General features: G+C 44.3%; 1 protein-coding gene across 1 annotated transcript; it reads left to right on the top strand.

Annotated features, from left to right (window-relative positions):
• The first annotated feature begins 302 nt into the window (after positions 1–302).
• Positions 303–19836, top strand: NOD1 (nucleotide-binding oligomerization domain containing 1). Its single transcript, XM_010077025.1, has 11 exons — positions 303–624; positions 2506–2680; positions 3857–5660; positions 7658–7741; positions 8779–8862; positions 10388–10471; positions 12514–12597; positions 14690–14773; positions 15375–15458; positions 17505–17588; positions 19412–19836. The coding sequence occupies exons 1-11, from the start codon at positions 409–411 to the stop codon at positions 19482–19484; spliced, it is 2856 nt and encodes a 951-aa protein (XP_010075327.1). The 5' UTR covers positions 303–408; the 3' UTR covers positions 19485–19836.
• The last annotated feature ends 7680 nt before the right edge of the window (positions 19837–27516 follow it).

The following is a 27516-nucleotide window of genomic DNA, read 5'->3' on the forward strand; positions in this document are numbered from 1 at the left end:
TAAGAACAGGCAGCTAACAAAGCAGATGCCAATGGTGGTGTTTGAGGCAAGCTACAGTACAGTATTGGTAGTAGAGGGGAGACTGCCTGCAACAGATATTTTTTTTTTTCCAAAACCTGAGCAAATAGATGAAAATACCTGAGGAAGAAATCTGGGATTTTTTTCTTAATAAAATTGGCTGTGATATTATGCAGAGGTTGGAAGTTTTCTTTGACAGCTAGTTGACGGATATATCTGCATAGGTTAAAGGTTTAAATTGAGGTTATATACAATTGCTTTTTACAGACTGGGTAATGTGGAGGACACATTGCCTGTTTCCCTGAAGCTAAGTCCAAGCTGCCTTCTCACTGCAAATGGACAGTTTGTCAAAGATGAGGCTAGACGGAGCAGCTTCTTGCTATCTCAACTATGGAAGGCCAGCTTTGTGCTAACTTGGAGATTTCTGTGAAAAAGCCTGCAGGAGCAAGTCCTCCATCCTTCATTGCTTTGTTGAAGGTATACAGAGAACTTCTGGTCAGTAGAATCCGAAACACGCAGTGTTTGATTGACAACTTGATTAAGAATGACTACTTCTCCACTGAAGATGCAGAGATTGTTGTCCAGTTTCCAACTCAAGCAGACCAGGTATGTTGTTTTTATTTCACTAGCCAGTGTAAGCTTTTTGTTACTTTCAGTTTACCACTGGGTTCTATAGCCTTATCTGGCAATTTTACATCTACTGTCTTTTCTAGTCTTTGTTATTTTGGAGTCTCCTCCCTCCCTTCCTTCTGGACAGGTTTCTGCAGCACATCTCATTCCAGCATGGCTGGCACTGCCTGTAATGCCCCTTGGCAGCTGTAAGAACAAGCAGGGTGATAATTGGTGTTCTGTCCCCCCAGCTGCAGCTTTGCCCTCTGATAGCGAGGTGACCACAGTGGCTGTTAGAGCACAGCTTGCTACACACAAGCTTTCATTATTGTGTGGAGTATTGCAAGGAAAATCTATTTCAGGATGCTGTGGGACAGATCATCCTGCTTTAGAGGAGGAGAGGTGGAAATGAAATATTATTTTAGAAGTTAATGATTGTGTGTTGTCCCTGTGCACACCTTCCCTTCTCTTTAAAGACCTATGTACATTGTGAATGGTTGTATGGAAAATTGATATATCCTGGCACATTTGGGGTTTTGATTAATCTTTGGACGAGTAGCAAAAATTATTTCCTGGTCTTCTGATAGGAGAAAATTATCTCATGTACAGAGTTGCTCCTTGCACCAGTCATGCAGCTTCAGAATAGTGTCACAGTTAGAGGCAGGCAAACCATAAAACATGCTGAGACCTTGGACTTCACTAACAGTGCAGATTTTCATTAAATAGTAATTCTTGCTGGCAAGTTGAAACAGTACCGTAGTGCTCACTCTGTGCAAATGGTCAAAGCTGAATAAATGCACACTGTATGATCACTTCTATTTCTTACTGTTTGGCATAATATACGTGATTGTTGTCACAAAGCTGAGGGGGAGGCCATGCATCAGGAGGCTAAGCAGAGACAGAGAGCAGGCCACAATAGTAAGTGAAGTGGACTCTGTGGGAGCTTCTCTGGAAGGCACAGCATTGGTTTTTAGAGCATACAAATTGTCAAAAAATACTGTGCTTTTGCTGTGCTGTATGTACCTCACCCTGCTTTAAGTTCACAAGACACTGCAGTCTCTGGAAACCCTTTGTTTGGTTTAGAACTGAATTCTTCATTCATTTCCATCAAGAAGATGATCCAGACATTCAAAATGGGCCTCAGATGATTGCTCTGTCTTGCAGAGGGTTTTGTACTAGAGGTGCCCTGTACTGGTTGCACCGAGATTGGTCTCTGCCTTGTCTTTAAAGGTAACACTTGGTCTTGAACTGCTCCAGCGGCTACCAGGTAGCCATTAGTAACAGGTGCAGGCAGTGAGTCCGTTGCACAGGGAGAGCCTGCAGAATTGGGTTGCTGTGTTAAAAGGAAGAGTTGTAGGTTTTTGGATCTGCATTAAGATCCAGGGAGAGGTTATGCCTGCCCTGCTCTGGATCTGGCTTGATCCTGAGGTAAATCTAAATGTGACCAGAATATTTACAAACCAGAGGGTGAATTTAGGGCGCTGGGAAACCACTCCTTTCTTTTTTTATTTTAACCAGCATGGGATGTAAAATACACGGTTTGGTCCAGCTGAGGAAATCCTTTGAGTTCCCTGCTGAGGAAATCCTTTGAGTTCCCTATTGAGGAGCGGTATTTATGCATTTTGTTTCTGGTTGGTGTACAATTTAGCTACAAGTTCAGACCTTAAGTTGCAGAATCAACTTTATTGCAAAATACAAATAGAAAAGTCAGTTTTATGATGGTTCAAATTCAGAGATAGATTTTGAATTCAAGTTTTTGAAGCACCAGTTTTGATTTTGGTGCCCTGTTCCAGTCCAAAAAGGATCCTAAAGAAGTCTACAAGTGTAGCTGTCATAAAATGCTGTGCATCGGTGATCTTTCATGTGGTGTTTTTTTAGGTTCGCAAAATTCTAGACTTGGTTCAGAGCAAGGGAGAAGAAGTCTCAGAATATTTCATCTGTGTCCTGCAGAAAGTCACTGATGCTTACTATGAACTTCAGCCTTGGCTGGATGAAATAGGTTACGAGCCTTCAGAGAATATTTGTAGTAAGCCTGTGGTAAATACAGATCCAGGTAAGGTCATGCATCTATTTCCCTTCCCTTAGAACTACCCTGCTATGTAGGAAGCTCTAACCAGGCGATGTGAAAGTAAGAGAGTCTAGGCAGGCACAGCCAGGGAAAGTAAATGTGTGTATGCTGTGCTTGCTAGCAGCGGTAGCCAAATAATTAAAAGGCACACTGTATAAACAACAGTCACGTTGATACGTTACATCCTGTTTTGCTGAAGTCAAGCGCTTTCTGTGTTTTGTTGTGGATATGTAGTGTAGAGGCATAACCACCTTGTGCCAGCTGTAGTATTTTCTAGGCCACTACTACAATTTATTAACAACACTGTGATGTTTTGGCAATGGAATAGCCATGATGATGGCAGTCAGGCAATGAGGCAGGTTGCCCAGAGAGGCTGTGCACTCTGCATACTTGGAGGTTTTCAAGATCCAGCTAGATAAAGCCCTGAGTAACCTCATGTGATCTCATAAATGACCCTGTTCTGAGAAGGAGGTTCAACTAGAGACCTTCTGAGTTCCTTTCCAACCTGAATTATTCTATGATCCTAAATGATGAGTTATACTAAAAGTCAGAGCTAAAGTATTCCAGAAATAAATGTTTTCCTCTTGAGAGGTTTTTTCATACTATATAAATACAAGAATTACTTTGCTCCAATCTGAAGCAAAGTTTCTGTTGCAATAAAAACACAAGCTAACATTGCACAATAACTGAGACACTTTTTTCTTTTTTGGTCACCTTAAAAAAAATCTTTTGAGGTGCCTGGCATCCCATTTCTAAAACACATGCCTTCTATAATAAATATAATAAAAATTACCAAACAAGTTAGGCAAGAATAAACACCTACCTGATAGAAATCACATGTAGAATATAAATAGAGTGAAAAAGCAGATGCTAAAGCTGTTGCAGAGGTTAGCAGCTTGGCTTTGAGCCTCAGCTGAAGGACAGCAGCCCCTTAAAGCAGTGCAGTGTCAGTACTGGCTTTCAGGAAAGGGTGGCTCACACATTACCTCTTTCATTAGCACCTCATTTTCCCAGGAAAGTAATGATGGCAGCACAAATAATTAGAAGTACTCTGCCAAAGAACCCATTTTACATAAGAATTTTTTTTAAGTTTATTGTCCCCTCTCAGTTCCCAAAGAGGTGGGTCATTGGCTTCTTAATAATAGATCACTGTCTTTTTAGTTAGCAGGTATTGCCAGAAACTCAGATATGAACTGGGACGGGACTCCAAGTTTGTTATGTCATACGCTCAGAGGGAAGAGATGCTGCTTGAAGAAATCTACTCTAACAGTATTATGGAGCTGGTCAGTTTTACCAATGAGAGTCTAGGCAAAGTGTGTCAATTAGAAGCTCTTTTTGATGATGCAGTTGGGCTAATTAATGAAGATGGAGAGACTATTTATGTCTTTGGTGATGCTGGAATTGGAAAATCCATCTTGCTGCAAAAGATACAAAGCCTTTGGGCCAGAAAAGGACTGGACATAGGGGCGAAATTTTTCTTCCGTTTCCGATGTAGGATGTTTAGTTGCTTTAAGGAAGATGAAGCCATATGTTTGAAAGACCTACTCTTCAAATATAATTGCTACCCAGACCAGGACCCTACAGAGGTATTCCATCACATCTTGCAATTCCCTCATACAGTTCTTTTCACATTTGATGGCTTCGATGAGATCTATTCCAACTTTGATCTCAGTAGTGTTCCTGAGATGTGTTCACCTGATGAACCCGTCCATCCCCTGGTGCTGCTGGTAAGCCTTCTCAGAGGAAAGCTTCTTAAGGGAGCCAAGAAAATTCTTACAGCAAGGACAGGAACTGAGATCCAAAGAAACATCATTAGAAAAAAAGTGTTGCTCCGTGGTTTCTCCAGCGATAACCTAAAGGAATACATGGCCATGTTTTTCAAAGATGAGAGGCAACGAACACTGGTGTTGAACCAGCTGGAAGCTAACCCCAGTCTCTGCAGTTTGTGTTCAGTGCCTTTATTTTGTTGGATTATCTTTAAATGCTATGAACATTTCCATGCCATGTTCGACAGCCATGAGCTTCCAGACTGTTCTGTTACATTGACAGATGTATTTTTGCTCATGATTGAAGTGCATCTGAACCGATCTCTGAAAACAAGTTTGCTGAAGAACAACACCAGGAGCCAAGCAGAGACGTTCAAATCAAGAAAGGAAACTCTTCTAGCTTTGGGTAAAATGGCATACAAAGGGATGAAGAACTCTTTCTTTATCTTTGAGCAGGAGGAGGTTTCATCAGTGAGCATCTCTGAAGAAGATTTGCAGTTGGGCTTTCTCAGGACAGTTAAAGGTTACAGTGGCTGTGACAGTCAGTCCACTTACGAGTTCTTACACTTAACCCTTCAGTCTTTTTTCACAGCTTTGTTCCTGGTTATTGAAGAGAAAGTGGGTGCCAAGGAGTTACTTCAGTTTTTCAATGGATGTTCTTCCACTGAGACTGCCCAGCCTACTTGCCTTCGTATTCCCTGGTTGAAGAAACAACTAGCAGGGGAGGATCCTTTTCGAAATAATGAACACTTTCATTTTACCAACCTGTTTCTTTGTGGCCTGCTTTCTAGATCCAAGCAGAAGCTCTTCAGACATTTAGTTTTGCCTGCAGTCGTTAAGAGGAAGATAAAGACACTCATCACATACCTTGGGGAGAGCATGAAATCCCACCTGAAGGGCCTCACTCGGTCCAGGCTTTCAAACTACAATCAGATCCAGGTCCAGCCCAACTTCGTTTGGATGCTGAGATGCCTTTACGAGACTCGGAGTGAGAAAGTAGCGAAGTTGGCTGCCAAACGTATGCAAGCCAATTACATCAAGCTGACGTACTGCAATGCCTACTCTGCTGACTGCAGTGCTGTTTCCTTTGTTGTGCATCACTTCCAAAAGCACCTGGCTCTAGATTTGGACAACAACAATATCAATGACTATGGAGTAAAACAGCTGCTACCTTGTTTCAGCAAGCTTGCAGTGATCAGGTAGGAGTCTGTGCAAGCAGGTCCTTGCTTAATCCTTGGTTTATTCCACAAACTGCTAGGCTGGAGGAATTGATTGTGAAAGTGGAGAAAGATGAGGATTATTGCTGCTGCTGGAAATTAAAGTTTCAGATCTTCTGAAATCTTTGTTCAGCCAGTCACAGGAGCAGGGACAAGCTGTGAATTTGGAAACCCAAACGGAAAGGGGGATAAGAAGTTCTTAGAAGCCAGGAGTGTTTAAACCTCTAGGTTTAGTTAGCTCTGTCTCAGATTGTTTTGTCTCAAAAGAGGATTTTTTATGGGAGAAAGTGCTTCAAGTAAAAGAAAGGAAACAAGTGCTTCCTCCGTTATCTGAAGATTGCCTGAGCCTATCTCTGCCCTTGGTCATATGGGGTAAGAGGGGATGAAAATAACCCTTGATCAAAAGCTCTGAATTTCTTGCTTTTGCATCCTGCCAGGATGTCTGGCTTTCACAGTACAAAAGCTAACATGTAGTACTCCATGAAGGGATGCAGTTGAAGCCTTTAGATGCGATGTTTCCATGAGGTGATGTGGAAGGAGGACATGGTGTGGTGTGATCAGGGAGAACAAACTCCACCTTTTGTATCACTGGCCAGATTGTTCCATCTCCAGTCCTATACCTTATTTGTCCAAACATTAAGGTTCAGAAACCCTGGAACGTCAAATATATCTTTTTTAAAGCCCCTTCAGCCCCATGAGAGGGTTGGTTTTTTTTATAAATGGATTTATTCCTCCTGGTTGGTTCTGCTCTGCCTTTTTTTCCTCTAGGACTAAATCAAAGCCAATGACACTTTTTTTTTCCAGTTAGTTGCAAATCAGCTAACCTTCAAAGAGAAGGGAATAAGGAAACTTTGGGGAAAAACGCATAAGGCAAAACAGAGTTCTCATTCCCTGTCGTATGATCATGCCATACACAGTGTGATCTTAACACCATCCCCAGCACCAAACCGGTCTGTTAGGTTCCCTTTTTGTCTTTATGGCTCTTCTGATATTAGGATTTTCATTTCTAATGACCAATTTCTGCAGGTCAGGAAATGTTGTTTCTAACAGCTTAATCATCCCTTTCAAAGAAGCAGACTGTTCTGATCTGTAGAAATTACCTCTGATTTCTCCTATGTGCTAGTGCATTTCACAGTGACCAAGTCACTAAACCAGCAGTAGCCAGGGATGCTGTTGGTGATAAGGAACTCTCAGCAGTGAATGTTAAGCTTCAGAGTGTGTGTTGAAACTAAAGATGGTCAAAATGTTTTCACTGAGACAGCTTTACCCAGAAAATGTGATTTATCAGAATTGGAATGTTTCATGGGAACCTGTCCATTTAGCTAAGGTGGAAAATCTTTAAGTGGTTTTGAAGAAAAAAAAAAAAAAAAAAAAAGACAAAGAAAGCAAAACCCAACTGTGAAAAGAAGTATTTTTATTCTGTGAATGGCTGACGTTGATTTGTTTCATGTCTAGTTGGGACAATAAAATTAGAAACATCTAGCACACTCAAGGGACTACAGTTCTATTACCTGGCCAGGGCTTTTCACAACCTTTTTTCAGTGAAGCCTGAATGTGTTGTGACTTTCAAGATGCCTAGCTTTCACTAGCTACCCAGAGAGAAGTTTACAAGAAGAGTAATTTGGAAAGCTTGCTTTTGCTAGGGTGTCAAGCAGAATTTCTTCCTGCAATCACAGTAAGCGCAGGAGAAAGATGAAGTGTGTGTCTCTGGTTTCTGACTTACTACATTTTATTGTTTTCAGTTCTATGGACAGCTTCCAGAGCCTTGCCTTGGAGATTTGAGGCTTTTTGTTTTCTTTTGGTTTTGAAGTGAGCCATATGAAACTGAGTTCACGTTTCCCTCAGTGGCTTTTAATACGTGGCATAAGGACCTATTTAAAATATCAGAGGAAAATGCTCCAGTCATTTGTTAACTCATGGGTGATGAACACTTGTAATCTGTATTGATTCAAACTCCCTTTTCTTTCCCTTCATTCCAGGCTCAGTGTAAATCAGATCACAGATCACGGAGTAAGGATCTTATATGAAGAACTCTCAAAGTACCAAATTGTGACTTTCCTAGGGTATGTACCAGTTGGGAGCAAAACACTAGATATTGATACTAGAAAGTAAAACTCCAGTGCTGACAGTACTGACTCAGCAAAGGTGGGGTGGAAACAACACTTACCTCCGCATTTACTGAACATAAGCAAAGCAGCATTTAGTGTCAGAAATTATTCATCTGACATCTGTAACAGTTCCCTGGAAAGGACCACTGCCTCACAGCCTGGCCTCCCACTGACATCAAGCCCTTCTGTAACACAGTGTCAAGTTACTGAACTGTGGGGGCATGCTAGCTTTATACCTAAAGCCTTTTGCTGGCTGTGGCAAGGGGGAGACAGAGCATGAGCATTTTAGCTAGAGCCTTCTGTTTTCTCTGCTGTAAACTTGATTTATTTCAATTATGCAAAGCAGATACAGCTTGATAGAGACTGGGATCAGAAACATACAGCTTAAGTATCGTGTTCATGGTTCCCTTTTTGTGTAGCCATGTTTTTTTCACATATGAAGTACCAATTTCTTTAAGACCTTAATTAGTTCTTAGTCAAGTTGAAGGTGGAAGGCATGTTAGCTCTGACTTCCTGCTACTTGTTTAAGTAGCTACATAAAAATTACTTTTTGAAAAGTGAAATGAATACCAAGAGTCAACTTCTTCTCCCAGAGCCCTAATGTAAGTACATCTGCTCGGGTATCTGATCTTTAGTAACATTTGCAAGGGGATTTTATGACTTTCAAAAGACCAAAAATAATTATTCTGGTGTTTTCTCTTCTGACTTCTCTTCTGGCAATGTTCTTTCTGTACTAACACAGGAATAAAGAAGCTTTGTTTGCTTGGGGAGACCATAGTATTTTCCCATGATTTACAGTCTGATCTCCTTATATATTATATCTAGCCCTTCACAATATGAATTGTACATCAAAATAGAAATAAAAGCAACTGTGAATGTGTACAAAGCCATACAAAAAAGACAGGTGCTATGCATGCATTATAAAAGATTCAAGTTGTAAATATTAAAGTAACAGAAAAAACCTATTTTTACTAATGTGATTTTTCTTTAAGCTTATACAACAACCAAATCACTGATGTTGGAGCCAAATATGTTGCAAAACTAATTGAAGAGTGTTCAAGTCTTGAATACGTTAAGTATGCTGGATTTTTTTTTCCTTTATACTTCTACAGTGTCCTAATTAAGGTAAAACAACTTGAAATGGGAGGGAGAGTGGAAAAAAAGACAAAAATGATGTTTCAAATAAAATATAACTTGAGTTGCAGTTGCATATTATTTTACAGTAGTCTAGCAGTGAATGGCAGCAAGTAAAACTCATTAATCCATAGTCTTAACTGGAATATAGGAGAAAGCAAAAGGAGAGCATGAGACCTGTTCTTTACCTAAATCCAGACTGAGTACCTGAGTGAGGATGCATGAATCTTGCTGCCCCTTGCAGTGGATGAATTCACTTGTATTTAGTACCAAGCTTTACATCCCGTCTTTTACGAGCCATTCACGTCAGGTTGTGCTGGTGTCATACCTCAGCTCTGGAATTCCCCAGTTTGCTTCCCTTTAGCTTCCTGGAACTTCCCCAGATAAGAGTGTCTGGCCATGCACAACAGTGGTTTGACATAAAAGTAGATCATTAACCAGTGGTTTAATTGTGACCATAGCAGAAAATAGAGGTAACTACAGCAATGTCAGTTGTTGGTATGGATGTTGCAGCCAGGGACACCTGGATTCTAGTCCTTGTTCTACCGCTAACTTGTTCTGAAATCCCACGCTAGGCACATCTTTCTCACTTGAAATATTTGCAGGGTTTTGAAAACCAAGAGCACTTTGGTTCTTTCACTGCTTTGAGACGGTGCTTTGCTTATTTAACTTTCACAGTAAAGCCTGTTGGAAGGTAGTTACTTTCAGGCTGTGTAATAACCCCAGAGAATATTTTGAGATAGAGTGCATATTCATGTGCCCGACGTCAGTCAAACAAGGCAGTTTTACTTTATGTAAATACAGTGGATTGAGGAGGTTTGGTTTTTGTTTGTTCTTTACATCAATGTATATGCAACTGAGACTTCTCTCAACTCCAGCCATTTGATATCTCCATACAGGCCAAAAAAAAAAAAAAAGGTCTTCTGTCATGCCAGCCAGAGACACCCACCACTGCATTGACCTGTGGCACTACCTATAGCCTGTGGTCAGAAGAGAAAGACTTGAAATTATTACTGTGCTTATCAGCTGCAATCTCCTCTGGAGCCACACAACCAAGAAATATTCTGTTCCCTGTGGCACTGTGAAACATGCTGCATGTAATTCATGTACTCTGTAGCAATTGCTGATATTATGAACTGTATTAAAACTAGGCAGGGGGCCTTGTCTTGAGGATCATCTCCTAAGGCTCATTTCTGACATACTGAGTATCAAAACCAAGACTCTACTGTAATACTTCTGATTCGGAGGGCTGACGTGCAAAATATGTAAAAGACAACATAAAATTATGTCTTTTAATCAAAGGTCAAATGCCTGCAGTATTTTCTTACTTTAGGTAAATCTTTGATAACTATAGCTAGCCTTCAGAGATAATCAGCCTGAAATACTTGTATTGCTCTCTGAGCTGGTGTGCTAATTAGCTGTACAGTTGTAAGTGATGTACCTTACAAATTCATGTATTTTGTGCAGAATAGGAGCAAACAAAATAACTAGTGAAGGAGGAAAGTGCCTTGCCCAGGCCATCCAGAAGAGCAAGACAATGTTTGAAATTGGGTAAGTTCAGGACGTGCTCTTCGCAAGGCATCATGTAAATCCCTTAGGATTCTTTCCTTCATTCTTACCTTATGTCCTTCTGCCATTCCTTCCTCCCCACAGCAGTATTAGAACAAGCCGGTGCAGAAGCATAGCCACATTTTTCACTTGGAGGGGAAAGGAGGGCTGCTTTATTGTTCTCTAGTTCATACAATGTTTGCTTTGCTTTTGGGGTTTTTTTACCCTGTTCTGACAGAACCTTTGACAAGAGGACAGTATGTAAAGGTAGCCACTTTCCTTAGGGCAACACAGCTGTTCTAGAGATACTTGGTCATTTTTAAGTCTTGGTAGTTTGATGACCGTTGGCGATGTTCCTAGTTATTGGGTATCATTGTTATAATTGTCAAACCTTCTGCATCAAGTCCTGATAAAGTTGCAAGCTGGGAGAATAAGAAGGAATTACCGTCATCCTTCTCTCTAGTCTGTCCCAAACTGGTGAGTAGGCTATTATTTGAGACAGGGCTGAATGTACTCTAAACCTTTAATCCCTGGCCTCTTTTTCAGGAGGGATGATAGACTTGAGGTTTTGATTTTTTTTTTTTCCCCTCTGGCAAATCCCAATTTCTCTTTCCACTCTACAGGAGAACATGTTTCTCAGAATCTGATACTTGAATACATGGAATTAAAACCTCTGATTGGCCATTGTGAATGTCACAGTAACCATGAAATATGAAAATCAGGTTTGAACAGTCAGATCTTTGGCCTTTAATTTTGTTGTCCTCCAACATTTCTCAAGTATAGACAATAGCACACACACTTCTGTTGTCATACAGCTGGGTGTGCTGTGCTGTACTTGCTGTAATGTCAGTGAAGGACTCTTGTTTTTTCCTTGGAAGAAATAATCGCTCTAAATGGATTTAGGATACTTGGACAGAAATGTTTAAACAAATATATTCAGCATTTACATAACAAACTGCATTGAGTCTGAAGGACAAAGAATTATAGGGAACTTACTGGAAGTGGATGTGTTTAGATATCACAAAGCTCAATTGATTTTGAAAGAGCTGCCAACTAATTACACATCAAGCTGAGTGTGGCTGAGTCACCAAGCCACGATCCCTGTAAAAAAACCTTATACCTCAGCAGAGGCACTTTAAAGCCTCATAATACAGGGTGAATTTTCAAAGTAGTTGGTCTGCACAGAAAAGATTTGACAGATATTGCTATTAAATGTTGATCAAATCTCTGCAGCTTTTGCCGTGTTGCATTCTCTTAACCCTTTGTGTTACCAAGGGTTGTTTTGTCATAGAAAATACTATTCCTTACAAATGTGTGGAAGAGCCCAGTGTCCCTGTGAGATCTTGATCTCTCTCGGCAGCTGCTGAAGAGGAAGGTATGGTGCTGAAGGCATTGTAACTGTTTTGCCAGACTATTCTGAAGGAGAGGGGGAGCTGACTGAGCAGTTCACTTCAGAGAGTCACCTGTTTGGGTGTGGGTCCCTGTGCAGTTGTGCATCTGATGAGTCTTTCCTAATACCTGTAGTTTGGACTATGTAGAGGCCAGTCTACGCCCAACAGGTAACAGGACAACTGCAGCAGGGCTCTGGGGAGGAAATGCTGAGCAGGGAAATGATAGGATTTAGGACTTGGTGTATTTCTCACAGGAGCTCACTGTACAGGACCACAAGACTCCTTTACCCTCTAAGGATACAGGGCTGCAGAGGGTTTGCCCAGTGCAGCAAGGTGATCCCAAAAGCACTCTTGCTGCAGCAGGCTCTCTCCTAGAGCTGCTTCAGTGCTATGGCCTTAGGGTAGCGGTGAGTCAGCAGAGGCTGGTGACATGGTGTGCAGGGAGTGGAACATGTCTGGCTCAGCCGGAAAGGGAGCTGCCCCCCCTGGAACATCTCTGCTTCAGCGGGAGGGGGAGCTGCCACCGTTTCTCACAAGCCTGAAAGTGTGAAGTAATCAGGGGGGTAGGGGAGGGAAGAGAAAAAAGGGAGAATACAGTCCCAAGGGGAAAGAGGGTAGCACACCTGATATCTCCTGGTTTCTTCTCTTCATCAGGATGTGGGGTAATCAAGTTGGAGACGAAGGAGCAAAGGCATTTGCAGAGGCCCTGAGGAACCACCCCAGGTTAACAAACGTGAGGTAAAACACCAGTGGAGCCAGGCAGCTCTGTGTAGTGCTGGCTTTCCCATTGTGCTTTGAAGCGATGAGTCTTCCCACCAAGTGTGTAGTTTGGAATGCCAGTTGGTATTGCAGCATTCCCTGTGTAACCAACAGGCTTCTGGTGCAAGCAAGAGGCCAGATTGAATCAAAAGGCCCTGTGCAGCCGTTAAGCAAGTTAAAAGTATTGCAGGGCTGGCATCCTTTCTTTTATGTGCACCTCCTCCCCTCTTGCTGCACAGAGTTAATGGCATTTATGAAAGCACATGGGCAGTGGGTGCCATTTTGATCTGAGAGCATTAGCAGAGGGTGCACCAGCTGTCACAGAATCAGGCTCCCAGTGAACTCAGTGTAACAGTTCTTCTTGCAAGGGTACAGCAATAAACTGCTTGGGTAGGGTCTGGGGCGTTCTTAAATCCAGGCTCATCCTGTGCTCCAGTGGAGCTACAACACCACACCTTGAGTGCTCAGTGAGCTGTAGTTCTCACTGGATTGCAGGGATTCATCTCAAACTAGCCTTCTGGAAGCCCTAGCATGGGTGAAGTTGGACGCACAGCGCGGGGAGAAGCCAGCAGTGTAAAACAGCACATCGCCTGCCAGACTTTCAAATGCTGGCTAGGGATTTAAAGATGCATGTTGTGGTGGCTGGCTGCTGTTCTGGAGTCCCTCCACACAGCTGGAGCACTGGTTTCATGGTGGTCCTTTGGATTTGTCCGCCAGTTCCACTGGCCTCCACGGTGAGGGAGCAGACAAGGCTCCTTGGTTTCCCCACAAGGTGGCACATGGCATTAATTTCTTTAGAAATACAGGACTCCGGGAGTTTGGGGATCTCTGTAGAGTTTATTGTTGCCACTTCAGATTCAGGGATTTCAGAGCTGGTGCCTTGTCCTCCTTTCTGCAAGTGGATAGCTGGGCTTAAAAAATTAAATGGTGAACAGGTGCAGTGACCTACATATATTTAAACTTAAAAGCTATCTGAAATAGCCGTCTTCCCGTAATTGCAGAATCCATCCAGACACATCGGACTTGAAATAAAACATTTTGAACCTGAATCAGAGCTGAGAGATTCTCAGAGGAGAACAAATATGCTGATGAATGTGTTTGTAAAAATAAGGAGGAGTAACTGTGCTGGCTAGGCCTAGGTTTTTCTGGCACCTGTGGAGAGTGAATCTTCTGCTCTGCAGTGTACTTGTACTTGGGTTCATTTCTTACCTTCCACTGGTTAATCTTGCTTCATTATTTGAATTCCTAGTTAGCTCCAGTGGTAGCATAAAGCTAAGATTAAGGGAAGATGGTCCCTGCTACATCACTATAGCATATTTGCCATTTTTAGGCCTAGTCATGATGGCCTGAGAATATTTAGTTTCAGCTGAAGCTAACAGGGATTTGTGCTAACATGTATTTGTGCCATTGCCCTACTTGATTCCTCTTTCTCTCTTTTTTTGAAACCTCACACTATTTTCAGGCTCTGTCCTTGCTTTTGAGGTGGGAAATACTTTTTGAACACTCAAAGCCTGGAGCATAGCTTCAACTGGATGATTTTGCCAAAGTCTATTCAAAGAATGAAGAGCAGACTAAGAAATGTTTGTGGTTTATAATGGCAAGCATGCATTTACAAGCTCATCTCTCCATACACAACAGAAGGTGTTGTGTTTGGAAGAACAATGAGATATTTGGGTGTGTGAAGGACTTAAAGGACAAAGTGCCCAGTTTGTACAGGGAGTTGGGATGACAAATGCATGTAAAAACTTGTGTACTACTAAGAACCAACTCTTTGTCCTTGTTAAAACCCTTGAGTCTAAAATCACTGTCTGCAACTCTGCTGTCCGTCTCAAGAGTACAGCTCACTGGCAGCAAACCTTATGGCCTGTATGAGGCTGCAGCCTGTGAACTGTTCTCACTTGTAAAAGTCATAAGGACTTGCCGGTTTTCAAAGCATGTGAGCCTTTGAAACACCCAAATGCTGACTTGTACAACTGGGAAACAGATCATCCAGGACATTCATTGGTATTTGGCAGTGGAAGGGCCAAGTGATGCTGACTGGTTCTTACACCTTTGTATCTTTACTTCACAGTCTTGCATTCAATGGCATCACGACAGAGGGAGGCAAAAGTATTGCTGAAGCTATGCAGCACAACAACTCAGTGAAAATATTCTGGTAATTGACAGTGTGGTCTACTTCTTCTCCTCTTCTTTCTCCAGAGAAAGCTGCAGGCTATTTTGATTTCCTGCAATCATCTTGCCTCCTCCTATTGTCCCTCCTTCTTCTCTCCCTCCCCCCATTCCCTATGCTTTCACTACCAGCAAGCTATGAGATATATCCCTCTGGAAGAATGTGGACATGAGTAGTGTCCTCTAGGACACATTCCAATGTCCCAGTGTCATGCTTCACTCTGCTTCCTCCATCTTCCATTCCCCATCTTCTCTCACTTCCATCCTCTGAAGTCAAGCTCTTCGTCCCCAGCTTTTGCACCTCTTCAGTGTTGTCTCTACCTTTTTCCACCACACCTCATCCACATTTTAGACACTAAACCATCATGAGAACATTGCTCTGAGAAATAAAAATCTGATGCTCTTGTCTCTTTAACTTCCAGGGCTTCTCTTCAGTATCTCTTTGTGTCCAGCCTTTAGAAATTGCTCAGGGCAGGAACAGCACACCCCCCTTTGGCTGTCTAAAGTTAAGTCACAGACAAGCTGGAAAAATAGGGAGCTGAAAAATAATGATAACATCCTAAGTGAACATTTTCTCTCCCACTTAGGTTGACTAAAAATGAGCTGGATGATGAGGCAGCAATGAGTTTTGCAGAGATGCTGAAGGTCAACAAGAAACTGGTGCATTTATGGTGAGTTACATTCCACAGAGGCACAGGCTCTTTGGCAGTCACTGCATTAAAGCTTCACCTTCCAAATCTATGTAGGTCACAGTAAGCTTTCTGTGCATGGTCTGGACGCAGCTGACTGGTCTCATGGAAAGTTAATAAAGCTGCTGTCTAGCATTTTGAACCTGCTTTCATACAGGGAAAAGTTTCAGCTGTTTGTGCGTTCTGGTAACTTTTGAACTGCTAATTGATTTAATCTCTTCTTAGGGGAACAGTACCAGCCTCAAACACAAAAGATGCAAAAAACATATAGGCAGACAGCTAGAATAGAATAGAACAACCTTATTATGATTCTTACTGTTTATCGTCATACTATGAAAGTAGCAAGCTCAACTCTTCAACCAAGAATGTACATGACACTTAAATATATGTCCCGTTTGCCTGATGTTTTCTTCTAGGGCTAGCACTTTCACTCATGCAAGAAACTGATCTATAAGACGTAAATCCCCAGGAAACCACGTATTATTTCTAGCAATCACAAAGAGACTTGTTAAACTTCCAAGAAAACACAGCATTGGCTGTCTAATACAGAGGTTCACAATAATTTGTCCGTGGATGGGGTTGGGCAGATGTGGGCTGTGAAACAAATGGCCATCCATTCATTCCAGGTGGTCAAGAGAACATAACCAATTGAGTCCCTTTGCAAGCTTATACAAAGACTTTGCTAACCACACTCTAGCATTCCCTGTATTAATCCTAGTTCCACCCCTTAGCATGCATGCTAGTTGTCAGAGATGACAAGCACTTGGAACCTCTGCTGAAAGCAGAAGCGCTCTGGTGCCAATCACCCTGAAAATAAGTGTGGGAGTGGAGGAAGGCCTTGATTTCTTTGCACACAGCTGCAGATATGCTTCACTGAGCAGTTTGGTTTGAATTTGTAATAAAACTTTCCCCATCCAAAGCAGGCATAGTAATCTAGATACATGTCTTTACCATGGCTCAGTATTGTCCAAGGGTTCCTGCTAGTAGACAAATGTATATCCTACTTTGTTGGTTATAACAGTGGATATCTCCAAAAGGTGGTGACCTGTATAGAAGTGTTTTTCCAGTAGCTGAAAGCATCTACTGGATCTCTTGTCATCTTTATTCATTTGCCAAGTGCAGAAAGTCCTTTAATGGGAATGCCTCCCTGCTTCCTTCTTTCCCTTGCTCCCTAAGAGATTGTTCAAGTCATTCCAGTTTTCGGCCTTATCCTGAATCCTGTGGGATTCAAGCAGCCAGTCACATGGAACGGTACAGCTATGGGGCACACCATGGTAGACTGAAAGATACGTATTGAATTAGGCTAGGTTGATGAGTATTTTTATACTCGTGCAGATGAGGGGGCTGTGTTCATTTTCAACTTGGGGCATGGTCTGCAGTGGTTAATAAGAATTACCTAGTGCTTCTTCAGTTGTGCTATGTGAGGATCTTTTGTTTCTTTTTTATCCTCTCAGGTCAGATTAGACATCTTTGTAGCTACTTAGGTGGCTTCACTGGGACTCGCACCTGCTCATACTAGAGTCAAATTCAGTGCCTAATTTTTCAGAGATCTTGCTGCTCTGATAAACAAGACAGGAGGATTTGGCAATCTCTGAATCATAACTGCTAAAACACTTGGCTTACACAGGTTCTGTACTCAGAATTTTCTGTAGATAACTTAAAAACATCTCAAAGTGTTCTTAATAAGAAAACAGAGCTAAGAAGTTAGTCTGTCTCAAAGTCCAAATATCACAATCTCATACCAGTAAGTAAAGAGTTCTCAGCAGAAATTAGTTAGAAATTAAGCTCAGTATCTCCAGAATGCAGCCACATGCAAGATGAAAAGGAAAAGACTGATACTCTGGGCTCTGTTTCTGAAAGTGCATGTGAGGCATTTGACCAATACTGTGTACCAACCTCACAGACGGAAGTCACAGCTGTCATCTTGTGGCAGACAGCTTTGCTCCTTGATGTCAAGCTGAGCACAGGTTGTGTGTGCACTGTAAATTAGTTTGCATGCTAGTTTGACATGAAGTGCTTTCTTTTTAGGCTTATCCAGAATCAAATTACAGCCAAAGGGGTGAAGTACCTCTGCGAAGCTCTGAAGGAGAACACAGCTATTAAAGAAGTCTGGTAAAAATCCCCTCCTCAATTGCTCACTTTGTAAACTTTCTTTCCCTTTAAAACACTTTTGGCATTACTATTTTCCAGCCTGAAAAATTCAGAGCAAAATTATGTGAGACAAGCAGTGTAGTTCCAGCTGTGGGTTTCAAATAGGTAAAAAGCCTCTGTCATTGAAACACTTCCCTGTGTGTTACGGATGTCAAGCAGTTTTGTTAGCTCACATCTGTGTGTACCACTGACTCACAGAACGTGTATGTTTGCAGAATTGGGGCCTAGATTTATAGACCAAGTTTTGCTTCTCCTGATTTATTTTTAAACTTCTGCAACATGTTTATGCTTTTCAGGAGCTAAATCCCAACAAGCAGGAGATGGTTACACTTAATTAGCATTACTAATTTGGTTCATAGAATTTGTGCTTGGATTTTCTTTGGGTAGTACTCCAAACACACTCCAAGTGCTAAGCTACAAGATTAACTTTTTGTAAGATTTGCTTGTTTTAGAAAAGGTAGGCATCACATAGCCATGCATGTGCATGATAAGGCACAAAGCCAAATACAACATTCCTTCCTTCACCTTAGGGGGCTCAGGAGTGAATAGAACTGTGCTGGTTTTAGCACTGCTGCTTCTTTATTATTGAATATGAAATTTATTTTTAAATATATATATTTGTTTTAGTGAAAGGACACTGAATTCTTGGTTAGAAAGGATATTGACTCACCAGCTGACTAGTGGGTTCCTGGGGATGTGGAAAAGATGTTTTTTTCAAAGGCTAGTGTCAGCTTTTGTCTACAGAAGAGGCATCAATTCCTGCTCGAATCATTCTGAATCTTCAGACCAAAGTCTGTCTTTTTTTTCTTGCCTGGATTTTCAGAGGTGTTCATTAACCCCAGTATCTTCATAGATCTAAATGCTTTAATAGTGTTCAACATTTCTGAAAGCTGCACTTACCAGGCTGCTCATTTTCAGGAGTGTAAATATCAGTGTAGCCAAACTTGAAAATTTTGCCCTAAGTCATTTCACATTAATAATGCCGGAGTACTTAACAGCATTTTCTTCTCGTGTTGTCATGGAAGACACAAAATGCTCTGAAGACTATTTAAGTTTGTTTAAACTAGCCCACTGCATGGCAAGAACCTTTGACAGCTGTATGCTGCTTGCTGAAATGCAAGCAGCTGGGCATCCAACACCGATTTTGGTTCAATGAAGTTTAGGTGTGTCATAGGTAAGGACCAAGCGGCAGAGCAGCAACCGTGCTGCCACTGCCACTGCATGCCACATGGTTGCTCCCTTCCCCCCTTCCCCCTCCCAGTAAGGTGAAAGAACAAAAAAAAAAAAAAAAAAGGTAGAACCGTGTGAGTTGAGGTAACCCCAGATTTTAATAACACAAGGAGAAGATAATAACAACAAACTGGATTATAGAATGAACACACAATGGAAAGACCTCATCACCAAAACACCACACAAATACCCCCACGTGTCTCCCAGCTCGCTTTCCCTTATATCCTGGGCATGACATCAGCATGGTATCGAATATCCCCTTGGTGATGCCCACCTCCCAGCTTCTGTGACAATTAACCCTTTCCCAGCTGAACTCAGGACAAGGTGTTAGTTCAGTTTTCACTTCTGAAGGAGTAGCCTTGATCCTCCTATGTGCAGCGGGAACAGCACTGCTGTAGTCTGCCTGCCTGAGGCCGGTTCCCGGTTGTGTGCCCTTGAGAAGAAGCATTTAGCTCACCCGACATGACAAAGCCGTGATCCAAAACCTTAGAAAAATAGAAGATGGGCAACAGTCACTACCTTACTTTCACATCCCTTTTATATTTCCCCTCCAGTTTGAATGGGAACCTGATAAGCCAAGAAGAGGCCAAAGCTTTTGAAAATGAAGAACGGATCATTTGCTTTTGAATGAGGACTTTCCCATTTTGACAAGCTTCGTGTTACAAAGGTTATTTCTGCACTTGGACCGCAGAGTTTATACAGGTGTAAATCTGCAGTGCTTATGGCAGGAGAGAGATACACGATTAGCTGCCTTGTTATAAACGTGCTGTGCTCCCTCAGCTCCATCCCTTACCCTTCCTGATTCTTAATCCTTTTTGGTGAATGGGAAGTTGCCTGGGTAAATAATTAATGTTTGTATGGGGCTTTGAAGATGAAATGCAAAGTGTTAACAGACCAAATCCACTGGCAGGTGTATGCATTTTGATAGCTGTTTAGATTTATTCTGTACGCTGGTGTAAATAATCTCTAACTTATATATGTGTGTACATATTTATGTATATATATATATGTATGCAAGAAAGGGTGCAAACTCCACAAGCTCACAATATTATCTGCCTCATAACTGAAAATGAACATAGGTAGCTTTACTGAAAACATAATCCATCTATAATAATTGCATAGTACCAGTGTTTTCAACATAGATACCTTTCTTCTGCCTATTTCTCTTATTTCTCCACTGACTGCAGGCAGCATTGTAGACACAGCTTTTTTGCCATTTTTTTTTTTTTTTGAGAAATGGATGCAGCAGGCTCAGATTACTTTCAATAATCTTTTTTTCCGTATTGAAACCAATGCATTTTCTTTTATATGACCAGAAGTCCTTACTGCCGTCACCGTAAAAGCATAAAACTGGCAGTAAAACTCTTTGCTTAAAATTTCCTGAGGGCTGCATAGAAACTGCCACATCCTGTTTTCACAGTGTTTGTTCTGGGGAGGGGGTCTGGAGATAAATGTGAAAAATGAATTAGTGGGCTGTTCATTGCCTTGGCTCTTGGCCTAGACACTGTGCTGGTGGCAGTACACCAATGTGAAGTTGCCTAGTTTAACTGGGGAGAAAGGATGAGTGAAAATCAATTGCATCAAGTAGAAATCCCTTCTCCCGGCAACGTGTAAGCACAGAGAAGGATTGAGATTTGCTCGGAAAGCTTTTATTCTATGCTTGAATTAGTGGAAAGTGCAAGGCAAGGACCAAGTAACAATGATAAGGACCAGCAAGAAAACATTATTCCCCCCCCCAAAAAAAAAGAGTGTTTAGGGTGTGTAACTTTAGATGCCCTTAAACCAGTTTGCAAAGGAGTGCGGTATTTCATTATTTTTTTTGTGTGTGAATTAGGCATTCTTTAAAAAGGTGAACTCAAATGCTACCCCACAGTGTGTCCAAGGAACCAAAAATGGAAACGCATGGTCCAGCTTCCTTCCTTCTCCCATGTTACCACCCCACCCCTCCTCCAAACTTTGAAAAGCAATTCTCCAGCTGCTGACTAACCCACAGAACTGTGGTAGGCTGGAAGAAGAATCTCCAGTTAAGATGCCAAACCAACGAACCCTCGCCTTCCCATCTCCTAAATTTGCCCCGTAAACATGAAAAACATGAAAAAAGGCTTGCTTTGTACATCAGAGTTTCTCCATTCCTACATGGTAGCACACCTTTCCCAGTCCCCAATTGTGTCGACTCACTTCAACTCTCTAACACATTTTAAAATACTCATAACGCTTTTCACAAAACCTGTGGTTTAAAAAAAAATAATAAGAAAAACAGCTTAGTGTTCATTATTTTTCAGTGTCTTTTCCTCTCTGTCCATGGTATCAGCACTGATTTTTCACAGGGAAACCGATGAGGCTTCTAGACTGTGCCAGAGGAAAGTCAGCTAACATGAATGATTTCTGCACCTGAGCCATTTGTTTACTGAAGCAGAAGGGCACATGGTTACAGATGAGCTGGATTTCAATTGCAAAAACATCTGCCAAGGCAAGGCCTTTGAAGACTTCTCAGTGACTTTAACAAATCAGACATCCATGCACCTTGTTCAAAATGTTTCTGTTTTGCTAGCCTGCCCTTACAGAGTAGAGGAGACACTGGTGCAGGAACGGCCTTCAGCAGCATTGTCATTTGCCTGTGTTGGAGGGAAGCGTGCTCCCAGTTTGCTCTAATCACTGAATTATTTGCTCATTTACCAGGTAGAAAAAATAGTTTAAAACTCCAGCTCCTGTCCTCATTTCACTGATAGCTGAGGCAGTACAACATGTGCCTGACAGCTCCCTCCAAGCTTTACAATGCAGACACTTCTGCCCCTTTTTTTTTTTTGGTTTAGAGCAGCCTTTGGAGCTATTTGTAGCATGACAATAACCTCAGCCCTGTTGCAAATGGTGTTACAAGCCAAGGCAGAGTTTCCAGGGTCAGGAGTGTCTCGGGCAGCTGAACATAGCCTCGGAGTAAGTGGTGAGAGGACCAAGCCCAACTCCATGTAGGACAGAGTTTGACACCAAACATGGTGCCAGTGACCATGCCAGTCATAGCCGCTCACTTCAGAGGTGATTTTGGGCTGTGAGGGCTCATTTGGGCTGGGCTGAAGGTCTGAGTACAGCTCAGTCTGGCTTTGGCAAAACTGAGGGGTTTCGCAGTGTCCTGCTCCCTGGTCAGCCAGGGAAGAGGGTCTGCTTCACAGAGCACGGCACAGCTGGGGGAAGCTTGGGGAAGCAGGTTCCTGCTCTGGGAGCAGACGGCGTTTCCTTGGTTATTGGCACAGCATTTCAGGCTGCAGCTCTTCACAGGCTTACTGGGCTAGTTGTAGCGTGCATTGGAGCAACACATTTGCAGCTTGCTGCAAGGGCCTTGTTTACTTGAATTCAGAGACAACTGTAACTTTTTTAAGACTTCTTTGTAATTTGCTAAGATCTTCTCTCTACACAGTGTTACGTTTTTTCCACTTGTCTACTGTGATAATAAACAGCTTTTTAAATAACTTGAACAAGCTGCCTGCAAGTGCGTTGGCTTTGTGGAGGCCCTTTCAAGCAGACACTTGGCTGGATCAGGATGGGACAGGGACAGCCAAATTCTGTCTGCAGATGAGCGAGAGGAGCTGCCATAGCTGGAGAAGGGCACTCACAGGTGCCACTGTCCATGAGAGGCCTTTCCAGCAGTGGGTGCCAACCCAGTCAGGAGCAGCAAGGGAGACCACAACAGTGGCTCAGGGACACACAACACACGCTGCTGCTGTGCTGTGCCCTGTAGTGCTCCTGCCACGCTGGCTGCAGGAGCTGTCTGCATTTCCACCCACTGCTGGGGGCGAGCGCTTGCTGGCTTGAGGCGCGACACTTGCATGTGGCTGGTACAAGCTGTGCACGGTTACTGGTGGTGCCAGGTGATACAGCGGCTCTCCAGAGAGCCCTGTTGCAACGCAGCGCTGTCCTGCTCTGGTCACAAACCAGCAGGTCTTCAGGAGAGGATGCTTTTCTGAGCCCGGTGTAGTGCTGCTGACTGGGTATCAGACCTGCACCTCCAGCTGTCAGACCACAATTCAGGACTCGCAGGGTGGTGCAAAGCCACGCAGCCTTTGCTCTTCAGCCACAGCCAGCACAGGGTCCTAATCCCTCCACCCTGTGCCACGGGAGCAGCACTGACACTGAGGCAGTGAGAGACCCACACCTGCTTCCCCGTAGTTTCACTCTGTCCCCTTACCCTGGTGCGGCAGAGAACACAGGCGCCTGTTGCAGCCCTGTGTAAATGGCCCAGTCGGGAGCAGAGGCTTCAGACCAAAGGCAGGCAGGGACGGGAGTGCTGTGAGGAAGGAGAGCTCACTGCAGAGGACACTCAAGGTTTCCAACTGATGGAACAAGTCATCTTAGCAGAAAAAAGCTGCAGCCGTGCTTGAAGGACTTGACTGTTGTGTTAGTAGGTAGAAACAAAGTAGCAGGATCTTGCTAGATGAAAATGGAGGCCAGGTCGGGAGCTGCCTGCTGCACTGGGGGACTCCAGCTTTACTCACAGGAGATGGATTCTGTTTGCTTGCTGGGGGCTCTCGGTTGCCCTGTGGGATGGCTGAGGCTTCTGAAGACACAATGTAGCAACAGTGGCAGAGTCCTTCCTCACCTCCCTGGTGGGGACAAAGGCAGAAGGATGCAGGGAGCACCATGGGTGCTGGGGAGGAGTCCCGTCTTTCCTCATGGGGAATTCATGTTCAGATCCCCTTGTGAATCTCAACAGGGCCGAGGTTAGCTGGGATTCATTCTCCACTCCCAGAACTAAACGAGAGATGAGGGCATGAACTGCAAAGGCATGCAGCAGGACTTGAAAGGAGGGATGGTGGTTAGAGAAAACAGCATCTTCAGGAGCATCAAGGCATAAGATCACAGCAGGTGGGTTAGGGAATAAAAACTGGTCTTGTAGTCAGCCAGAGGCAAGAACTACAGCCATCACATTATACTGGGAAAGCTGGGGATGTCCTGCACCCTCATACGTCCGTGCTGACAGGGAGTCCCCAGGTGACTGCACTGGAAAGCAGCAGATTTCTGTCAGGGCTGATGCCGCCTCACCCACCTGAGCTCAGCACCTTCAAGGGTCAAGCAAGCCATGAAGGTGGTGATATATAAATTTTTGTCATGCGTGGAGCCTGTAGCAGCTGCTGGCACCAGGGCTGCTGGACAGGGGGGCTTCCCAACAGCCCCAGGAGGCTGGAACCTTCCAGAAAAATGTGGAAATGGAAGACACAGAGATGGGCATCAGGTACAGGAGAGGATGAACCAGGTATTTCCCTTGCTCTGGCTGTCCTGCTGGTAGCTTCTACCCCGTTCTCGCTGCCTAGCAGAGCTGCTAGGGCAGAGCTAGGAGTCCAAATCCCAGCCCCCCCCATGGCTTGGCCCTTGCCCCAGCCCCATACATGGGGCACTTCAGGGTCATTCACAGGGGAGCGGCTCCATCATGTCACTGGACACAATCTTCCTGCTTTTTTGGCTCCATTCATTCCCCTGTCCCAGCCCCCAGTGCAGGCAGCCGGCCGACAAGGTGGCTGCTGGTGCCACAGCTGATGGGTCACTTCCATCGCTGCAGTGACCGACTGTGCCCAAGGGCAAGCCTGTCCTGGTGCGGAAGCATCTCCTTTGCTCCCACAGGGAAGAGAGCCAGAGCTCCAGCTATAGCAGACACTTTGCAAACAACTAAATTATGTCCATCCGCTCACATCTGGGAATTCATTCTCTACACCAAAGTCAGGAACCTATTTGCTGCTAAATCCTCACAAGCCAGGAGACTTAGACCTCACAGGCTGGAGCAAATGAAGCTGTCAAGTTTTCACGCTCCCATTACCTGCCAGACTCGTTAATCCTGAGTTTAGCAGATGTTAATCCTGGCCTGGGTGACTTGTGAAGAGGAAGGCTGCTCCCTTTAGAAGACACTTGGGTTCTGCTGAGGCAGGGAGCAGGTGAGGAGACCCCACAGCAGCACAGGGAGGGGGGATGGCCCCGTGGTCATCATTCTCCTTGGTGACAAAGCCTGTCTGGGCTCAGACAGAGGCTTTGGGTTTTTCTTTTCCTTCTGTTGAAGCCATCTTCTTTAAAGAAGCAACTAGGAAATGAAGGGGGGGAGGCTTTGTTAAAATGTAAACGCCTGTTCAAACAAAGAGATTTGTAACCCGAGCAAAAAGGAAGGGCAGGAGCTCGACACAAAACATGACTCAAAAGATAAGGGGACAAATCTGGAGAGGCACCAAGCACCTGCAGTTTCCACCAAGCTCAGCTGAGGAAGACCCGTCCCTGTGCTTTTAATATTTGCCTCCTCTATGCTCATGCCTTTATGAAGAATGAGTCATCTTGCGTCAACTGAGGATGGGCTTTATACAATTATTTATTTATGTCAAACCCTCCTCCCTGCCCCCACGCATTCCTGATCTCATCCCCCTCAGAAAAGAGATGCTTTATTAAACGAGGGCTGGAAAACACCATCTCACTTGGCTTTTGCTAAGGATCCTTGTTGTCCAGTGGCTGGCCGGCAAGGAGAGAGCAGGCACAAGCTGTGCTGCACCTCGCAAGCAGAGTCCTCTATGACCTGGTTGGGCTTTTTGGACATGGGCACCCCTCTCCTTGCATGGTGGGATGGAGCTGGGTGCTTCCTCAGCTAAACAAATACACTGGGTGATGTTCAGAGACCAGCAGGCTCCAGCCTGAGCTCCCCAGGCTTGGACATTGCTCAGGTCTTGTAGCCTGAGCTACAAGAAAATGCCCCTGTGTGGCTCCAGCTGTGGCAGAGGACTCCTCTCTCCTCTCCACAGGCTGTGTGTTTTTATCCCCTTCCTACTGAAAGCAATGCTGCATCCAGGAGTGGACATGGACCACTGGCTGTACCAAGCAACAGCGTGTGTTAGCGGGGCCAGACACGCGGCATCACCAGCTCACGCTGACAGCCCGCGGGAATGGCCCGGGGCTGGCGCTGCTGCCCGGTTCGCCTCTCAGGGCAAGGCACTTGGGGCAGAGGCAGCATGGCCCATGTCCCGACTAGGCAGGAGGGCAGGATATGATAACAAAAGATGCCACTCACTTAAATTCCACACATGAAATCCTGTACCTACCGAACTGGAATAATTTCCAGATGATTTCCCTGATGTGAAGCCAAACACAGCTCTAACTAATTATCAATTGCTTCCATAATACAGCTTGAGACCGAGGAGAGAAACACAGGGATTACTGGCAGTGAAGGAATTCAGGCTTCCCAGAAGGCAATCTGGGGGAAAAAAGTCACACTAGCAAGAGATATGAACACGTTCCTTAGTAATTACACCCAGCTGTCTCTTGGTGCAGACTTGAATAATTCATGCATTAAAACTTATCTCCCACAGAGAGAATTGCGAGGGTCGTAACTGTCGCCATGCTTTAACAACAGGTTCAGCTACTCCCAGCCACGCCAGAAGGCTTCTCTCAAACAGTGGAGCAACCAAGGAAGGCCTTCCAGCCTGGCAGGAACCTGTGCCATAAATTCTTGCATCCCATCCCAGCAGCAGCTATTACCAGCCTGCCGCCAGCCCCCTGGCTGGGAGCAGCACCCTGTTGGGTTGAGATGCAACACACCAGCATAGGAAGAGGTATTTCTCGCCCAGAACATGAACTCCTTTCATTTTCTCCACCTGTGCTGCATGTAACCTTGGTGAAATGCACTTTGGTTTTGCTCATAGCACTCACAGCTCCACTCCCAACTAGTGTAGGGGAAGGGGTGTAAAACCACCGTCTACCACTAGCAGACTTACACCAGATACTGTCCAAAACCCACGTGTCGTCGGTAGCACCCGCCTCATCTGTGCCTCTGTCTTCATCTCACTCACTCAGCAGAAGGGCTGCAGCTCCCCAGCTGCTGCCAGGGCACAGGCAGGAAGATGGGACTAACACCGTGGTCAGGTCTCTCGCGCCCACAGCTACCTGCAGCAGGCAGCGCTGGGTGAAGCCTGATGAGTTCGTTAGCTGCAGCTGCTGCTCCAGGAGGCTTCCAGTGCTCTGCCCTTGCCAGGGAGCTCAACTGGAGAAGGATTTAACGTCCTCTCTGGCTCTGGGCAGAAATTCCCTCCTCCAGCAATGCATCTCTGCGGGAGCCTGGTGTAGTAGCCTCCTCCCAGCTATTTAGGGACGGACAGGAGAGCGCCAGTAACTATTAGTGACAATGAAATCCACAAACTGCTGAGGCATGGGTACACTGGCACGGAGTCGGTTCTAAAGAGGAAACTATGAAATGTTTTGGGAGGAAGCCAGAGTGGTATTTGGGTAGAGGGAACTGAAGGAATGAACACTGTATTAAGCTTACCTTGATGCTTTGATGGATCTCCCCAGTCCTTAGGTGATGAGAAAGGGCTGTTTGCCGCCCTCCTACCCCCTCTTGTTTCTTTTTAAACCACCCACATGAATTTCCTGCCTCCAGACCCGGCAGCTCTGATTTATGCTAACCTTGAAGGCCATCATGTCTGCCGAGGATCACCAGAGGACTCATCAACCTCGCCTCCACCCACCAGCCACCCTGGCAAAACAGCACCTGCATCAGCTCTGCTCTGCCAACATGATCCCAGGCCATACCTGTCACACAGCCACTTTGCAGGATATGGGAAGAGCAAAAGGGGCTCTGAGAGGGGCCAGAGGCTGGCCCGGACAGTCTGCGCTCCTACTTGCAGACAGAGGCATACAGAAG

Source organism: Pterocles gutturalis, unplaced genomic scaffold (genome assembly GCF_000699245.1).
Source record: "Pterocles gutturalis isolate BGI_N339 unplaced genomic scaffold, ASM69924v1 scaffold15553, whole genome shotgun sequence".
Taxonomy (NCBI): Eukaryota; Metazoa; Chordata; class Aves; order Pterocliformes; family Pteroclidae; genus Pterocles; species Pterocles gutturalis.